This window comes from Temnothorax curvispinosus, unplaced genomic scaffold (assembly GCF_003070985.1).
Source record: "Temnothorax curvispinosus isolate PA1 unplaced genomic scaffold, ASM307098v1 QBEX01006136.1, whole genome shotgun sequence".
Classification (NCBI taxonomy): Eukaryota; Metazoa; Arthropoda; class Insecta; order Hymenoptera; family Formicidae; genus Temnothorax; species Temnothorax curvispinosus.
The window spans coordinates 39,057-46,864 of NW_020215916.1; the positions used below are offsets into that span (position 1 = coordinate 39,057).

The following is a 7,808-nucleotide window of genomic DNA, read 5'->3' on the forward strand; positions in this document are numbered from 1 at the left end:
AATTGTGTTTTGCAACGTCCGCGGGAGCGCTTAGCCGAACTCTCGGGCATGGATCCAAAGAAGAATTAAGCAAAGAGGAAACTTGAAATGCGGATCTATAAAAGGGACAATGGCACCGGGCAAATCGCGCAGTTTTTGGGACGATCGCGAATCGCACGGATCAATCAGCCGTTTGCGCGAAAGGGGACACGATCTGGGACACAGTAATTGGCATCATGACTTCCGAAGTGAGTGCATATCGCGCGATTATCTCACGTGTCACCCTCAGACCGCTCGCCAACTTTAGCACTTCTTCATAGAAAGTCATTAAAAGCCGCATGTGTCAGCATATTACGATCGTCGTACAATAGAAAGCGGAAATGTTCGCGATTTGATTGATTCTTGCAATCAAGATCGGAACCGGCAAATCTATTGTTCCATTCTTATTATATGATGTATAAAACTATGAGAAATTTTTTCACACTTTTCTTAATCTAAAAGTTTTTTAGCAAATACCACTAGATTAATTTCTCTTAAGCGAAAATTTGAAAAGCAAGTTTTAAGCAAGGAACTATATAATGTAGTTGAATAAACAATTAAAGAAAGTTATTTATAAAAAAAATATAGAAAAATACCATCACGCAAAAACTGTCACGTAAACTTTATTCATTTTTTTTAAATTGTTTCTGAAAAATGTGTTCTTGAACGTGAATAATAAAACGTGCATTCTCAAAATATGAAATAGTAGACAAATGTAAGTATTTTAATAACAGTTTCGGCTTAATATAAACAGTACGTTTTAATTAAATTTTTGTTTCTGCCTTAATCATCACTAAATCTTTTGAATATTTATTTATAAATATTTAAAAAATACGTTTTATTATTTTTTATTTTTTTTTTCTAAAAACAATTTTAATTTTTTTTTGTGTTTATGAATTTTCTCTCTTATCTTTACTTATTTTCTTCCAACAGTTTACCTAACTTTTATTCTCTTTTTTTTTAAGTAGTTGTAGATTCTTTACTTAGCTGTTTTCGCTTATCCGTCCAACATAATCCGCTGACTTTCCTATCTTCCGTCAGCCAATACCGCAACCTGTCATATTTCCACAACTAAATCTTTCTGTAGTTTTATCTCTTTTTCTAAGAATTCTGTCTAAGTTGTTGTGTTCTTTTTCTAGCTATATACATTCTTTTTGTTTTTTTATTCTCAACCTGTACCTATGGTTCAACATTTTGTATTCTAAATTCTATTATGTACCTCGTAGCGTACAATTCACCAGAATTATAATTTGATTAACGAGATTAATGTTTCTTGACAGGTCGTTCTATTCGTATTGGTGCTCTCGACCTTGCTTCTGATCGACGCAAAGCCGGAAGGACATGCACACTCTTTCGCACATTTCCACGGTCCTGTGACGGGACACGAACACGAGGTCACTTGGGATGACGATGACGGTCATTATCATGAAGACTACGTCGCTCATCCCCATTATGCCTTTTCGTACGGGGTCGAAGATCCCCATACGGGCGACTATCACGGTCAAAAGGAGCACAGGGACGGTAGGTTTGCGTAGTTTGAATGGAGATTAATCTCCTCTGCTTTAGGGGGATCCTTCTTGTCATCTCGTACATACCGCGAACTGGGGAGAATAAGAATAACCTACTTACGTACGCGGAATCGCGATGCCAAGCTCCGAGGGAGAAAAAGCTGACAAATGTACCGAGGTGAACGTAGAACAGACTGATTGTGCGAATAAAAGTGGCAACGTGACCTTTACTTGAGCAATTTTATAATGTTGCTCTTGGAATACGCAATGGAAAGCCACAGCATGGTAATTCCTTTGATTTAACTTATCTACACTTCATCGTTCATCGGACGAACGATCGACAGTGTTAAGAATATTTTATTAATGCCGTTTGCAATGTTAAAAATTATTTTGAAAGAATAAAGGAATTTCAGTGCGTTCGTTGCCATTTCTTCTTAATTTCAATATTACATGTGCTCTACGTAGAAAAAAATTATATATATTACTTTCTTCAATTATATTATTTTCTTCAATATTTACTCAAAATAAAATCTATGCTTATGTACAGAAAGAGTTATTTTCTAATTTTCAAATTTATTTATAAAAATTTTGTGTATATAATATATATGAGTTTTCGTTTTATAATCAGTCTGCCTCGTTATATGCAATAATCACAATTCAAACACGTTGCTTTAGAAAAGCGAATCTCGATCGTCAAGAAACAAAATTTTTCATAATACCAAAGCAAATATTGTTTTTAATAATTTGGTTTTTTATAATTTTGTAATGGTATTTTCACAAAGCACGACTTTCTCTATATAAAACGAGATCATCGAGCGTCGTCAAGTTTTAACTGGAGCGAGAGATTTCGTAGCAACGCGCCGAGAGAAAAGTTAGGAACGATAAAAGTACTGCTAAAAAAACCACGCTTCAGTATTCCCGCCTTCAAAGGCAGACGGCTAAAAAGTTTATAACCATATAAAGCTTAGATAGCAGCTATTGATAGAAGAGTCTCGGAGCAACTGCGAACGCGGTATTCGCCAGCGCGAAACTAATTAGAGTAACTAGGACCAATTACAAATCTCGTTTATGATTATATTTTAAAGCGGGAATATGATCTCAGTTTAACAACGTGTTAAAATATGCTACAGCTATCATCTGACAGATTATAAGAAATTTATATTTTGATGGAGCATTAGCAGAAATCCACAATTGTGGAGATTAAACGCGAGCATACGTAAAAACATTAAATTAAATTGCAGTTAATTAATTATTCAAATTAATCCCATTTAAATAATTTTCTTTATTTAATGTTTGATGAGAGGCATGTTTCTACATTTAAATGTCGGTTGTATTACACAAAATCCACGTTTTACATTTAATAGAAATCTGGATTTGATAAATATATTATAAGTCATGAATCACATAAACGGAATTATTTATACAATCCGTTTCTAATTTCTGTATTTATTAATTTCAAATTTACCTGGCTATCAATGAATTTAACGAGCAAAACGTACAAACATGAGTTTCTCTCTATCTTTCTATAATTTTTTAATAAAGTAATAAATAAAAAATCTATTAAAATATTTCCAAATATATATGTATTCTCATAAATTTATGCATTTTTTAATAACTATAGCAGAGATCGTTTTTGTACTTTATAAGTCATTTATTTCTTCTTTAGTTATAATAATTTAAACTTTCTTATTATTACGCGGAAAACATATCAGCAAAATACAAGTAGTTACGGATTTTTAAAAAGAGCGAAAACTGGCGTGGATTTATATTTCATCGCATTCACCCGAAACTCAATTCGTCTCCATAAAAAGAAGCGATAATGTATGTCCCAAATGTGCCAGCTTTGCGCGGAGCGACGCAAGACAAATAACTCGTACGTCGATGTTTTGCAGGCACAGACGTGTTCGGAGAGTATACCGTGAAGGAACCAGACGGCAATATTAGAACGGTGAAGTACCGCGCGGGCAAGGACGGATTTCACGCCAAAGTGCATAACAGCCACCGAAACGATCGTCAACAAGACGTTTATCACCATTACGATCATTATTAGTCCCGCGAGGTTGTACACTATCTCCTACCAAACTCGGTCGTTTTGCACCGTGCGATACTTTGCTATTTTTATATCCATTAACCTTGTTGAGTAATCGTCGACATTTCGTTTATGTTGCATGCACTCATTAAAAGATCGATTAAGTACCTTAAAATTTTCGTTTCTCTCAGTTTTTCTCAGTGAGTCACTTGTCTAGTTTTATGGCTAGTTTCATAACGGAGTCATTATCATGAAAGTCTTTCAATATTACGAAGTGGCCTTAAAACTGTTGTAAAAACTCGACAAGTTGTCAATCGGACAATTAGCGAACTGAATTTCCTTGGAGGAAATGATTATTTCTTCCGAGGAGAAATGGAGTTGATTATAATCAACGAATTGGATTGTTAATAGTTCAATTTCCGAACAAAACTGTTTAGCCGAAGAAACAGCCTTGCGAAAATTCACCGTGTAATTCACTTTCTGCATTTTTATAGTCTTCTATATTAAATTCTGCTCTCTTAAGTTAAGATATATTATTGTTAGAAAATGTTTGATTAAATAAACGAATAAATTGTATGTGTGTGTTAACGATCTATAATAAATGATAAAAATCTTTATTTTTAGATAGTAAGCAACAGAAATTTTAAACACACATGATGGGAAAGTATAATATACGCTATTAATATATCTCATATTCTATAATACGTGTTGCATCATAAAGAAACATTTATTAATAATTACGGATATATAAGTACAAATGAGCAATATAAATTGAGAATAAATGAATACTTATTTTTTGTCAGAGTCAATAGATGTCTCTACATTTTTGCATCGCAACGACTGAATCACGTTATTGCTCTCATGAAATCACGAATATTTCGGGATTTCGAAATGCTCATTCGCTTTCTGCTCACCTATCTCAGCTCTCACACAATCCTCATCAAACGCTAAATGATTACCGCGTATCGCAGCGAAAGCTTATTGCGATATAGGCATTCGGCAAATATAGACGTAATATTCGAAATTCAATTTGTTATACGGCCTATGCAGGCCGGAGATATTGTTTGCTCCAAATTACTTTCCGTTCTCCTGCGAAGAGCACAAACTCATAGTGCTTGCGATCGAAAACCGATATGTAGAAACAACCGAACGCCGATGAAATTTCGAAGTACGCAATATTTTTTAGCAAAATTGACATTCGCCGATTAACAATATGGTTGAAGTGCTGATGCTATACTAGTCTCTAGAATAGAACAATTAAATAACTATTTTTAATTTGAGTCGAACATGGAATATTATATTCTTTAAATAAAAATTTATTTTATTGTGCGATAATATCTCATTCATGAAAATTAATTTAAAATGCAAGGAACGAAATATTCTACGTTTATTTATATTCTGTAAAGCGTTAAATATTTCGTGATAGCAATTGAAGAATTGGCTAGCAAACAGCGCTTAATCATTGTTTGGCGAACAGTTATTATGCACACTTATAAAATTAATGTCTTAGCATTAATGTTTTAGTATTTTTGGAGCTTAGAGGTATTAAGCATTTCCGACGTATCATATCTAGAATCTAGACATTCATAATTTAGACAGCTCAGCATTTGTATGTTTAACATGTGCAATTTTCAAGCAACGTTACGTAAATATAATTCTCCTACTCGTAGTAAAAATGCTTGACGTTTTCAAGTAAAAATAATGTAATTGTAAACACAGATTTCTCATGTACGATTAATTAAGGAATTAATTTCAAGCGATTGTTGGGTAATTTATCCACGAATTAAGTCATGAGTTGAATAGCACTTGAGGGAATCTCTAGCTGGGATACGGTATTATACGGTAGTTTTTTACGTTGCAGTTTTCGTCGAAATTATATGATTAAGGAAAGCAATAATAATAGTACGAAGTTGTCATTGTTGAAAAGTGACAGGTAATTCAACTATTAATTGTCACATTTTATTTCTCCTCACGCAGTAAGAAATAATTAATTTTCGAAAATTGTTTATAATATGCAGAAATAAATTAAAACTTCTTTAAAAGATAACATCTATGATATAAAACTTATTCGCGAACAAATATACATACATCCCGTTGGGAAATACATTTTATGCACATATACTATATGTTTCACATAATTTCTTCTCGTACATATAAATCACAAAGATCACGAGAAGTGTCTTGCCAAAATACAATAAAGGTCCGCAAAATGTCGATATTCCATTCTGGATGTGTCCACGTGTAATTTACATTCGGCACACGGTCGAGTGATAAATCATGAAACAGGGCTGGGAAGAGTCGCGTGGTAAACACCTGATAACGCACTTTCCATAACATGCAATATCATAGAAAATAGTAAACTTGCTGAGTTTGTACATATAGTACGTTAATTGACGATATCCCGCGTTAAACATCGCATTTCAGGCTAGTGAATAAATGGGCTTAATTGCATTTCTATACAATAGCCTGTATAATACGCGACAGACGCCACCGTTGTCAACGGCCGTGCACGTAATCTCGTTCCTGGAAAAACGCATCATGTGTTATCTGCCTTTTATACGTGGCTGATTATTATTAAATATAGCATGTTTTATCTTGGTAACAATAAAATATTTATGAACGCTTTAGAAATATTCCAATTATTTGGAAGTGTAAAATAACAGAATTTAATTTTTTAACATACAAATAGCAATTGTTTATACCGCGTTTATCTTAAGTATTTTAAGTGATCAGCCGAAATAATTCGAACATAATGTTACGTGTTATTTAAAAATGTGTCTATACATTTAAAAAAACCTAGATAATATAGATATCTACTAATTTTCTTTTTAATCAAGAAATAAATGTTTTCTTATTAAGTCCTTATTACAGACATAATTTTTGTTTTATAATTTAATGTAATACGAAAAACATTTAAAGGTTCAGAAATATACATACAATATAGTATATGTATAACATAAAAGAAATTATAAGTTGAATTTTATCTTGAAATTTAACGGAAATTATAAATTATCTTAAGTAGGTTCTGTCGCTGTAATATTAGAATAAAAAATCGAGAGATAAAGAAATTGTGATTAAGCGTTTCGCAATTCTGACGCAATGGATGCCTTCGTATTAATTCTTCGATAAAATATCTTCGATAAAAAGATAGACGATAAACAATTGCACTCAATATTTTACGGAGCATTGAAATCTATTGGTACAACTCAAACAACGTTTATTTTATCGATCTTCGTCGCAGATACGATTTCCTTTATAAATTCCGAAATGCAACGGAGGTATAGAAAGCGAGGGAAGTTATCAAAGAATCTTTGGTAGCGTTCTTTGGAGCGAGGTAGAAATCCAATGGGACAGAAAGACCGCGATAAAAGAAAAGAAAGAAGGAGAAAGAACCGCGAAAAGTTAAGAAAACCGAAGGAGAAAAATTTATTGAGGGATTTTATAAGCTATTGAAATTATAAGTTCAGAAGAAATAATTTCTCGTGTATATTGTTTTTCATTATCATTCTACACACACACGCACACGCGCATACATATATACACACACAGATCTCCAGGAATACAATCTACAAAAAAGCCGCGATATTTGTTTAGTATACTGGTAGCTAGTGATGGGATCAATATTAATATAACACATTGATATTTTCATATTATATACGTTCATATTAATTAATCCTAAAATATATATTTATAAATATGCTTTAACAATACGCACATATTAATTTTAATGAATAAATATCTCCATATTAAATCCATACATAAGTCCTAATTAATTTCTTACAAACATATTTTTAAGTCTAGATGGCTAATAATACATATAATACGGTAATAAATGTATACGTATAGTTTCTTATTTTTAGAACTTGAGTCAATCAATAGAAGTTATATAACTAGTTAATACACTCGTGCAATATTGTGAATTTCGCCATTTATAAATTTTCACGTGATGAGTATTTAAATCTGTGAAAATTTGCTTGCTGTAAAAAAAACTGTATAATTTCCTGTCTCTTGGGAAAAGTGGGCGAATACACGCGCACGTTTTATATTCATAAATGCATTTCCGCCCGATAACTAAATCGCGAAAGTTAAATAGTATTATTCAACACAGAGCATCGTGACGGTTACGGAGTGGATAATTTCTACCTTTATAACGTTTCCGACGTCGAGTTACAGTAAGGTTACAAGATCCCCACAGCTATATAAAAAATTAAAATAATGATCCTGCGTGTTATAGGGAAAAAGAGGGTGATTTG

The 7,808-nt window shown here is 32.6% G+C and overlaps 1 protein-coding gene across 1 annotated transcript; it reads left to right on the plus strand.

Annotated features, from left to right (window-relative positions):
* The first annotated feature begins 215 nt into the window (after positions 1-215).
* Positions 216-4,093, plus strand: LOC112455500 (adult-specific cuticular protein ACP-22-like). The gene is given in 3 exon segments (XM_025017457.1): positions 216-227; positions 1,245-1,539; positions 3,419-4,093. Coding segments are annotated over 3 exon segments (465 nt in total). The 3' UTR covers positions 3,577-4,093.
* Positions 4,094-7,808: the final 3,715 nt, after the last annotated feature.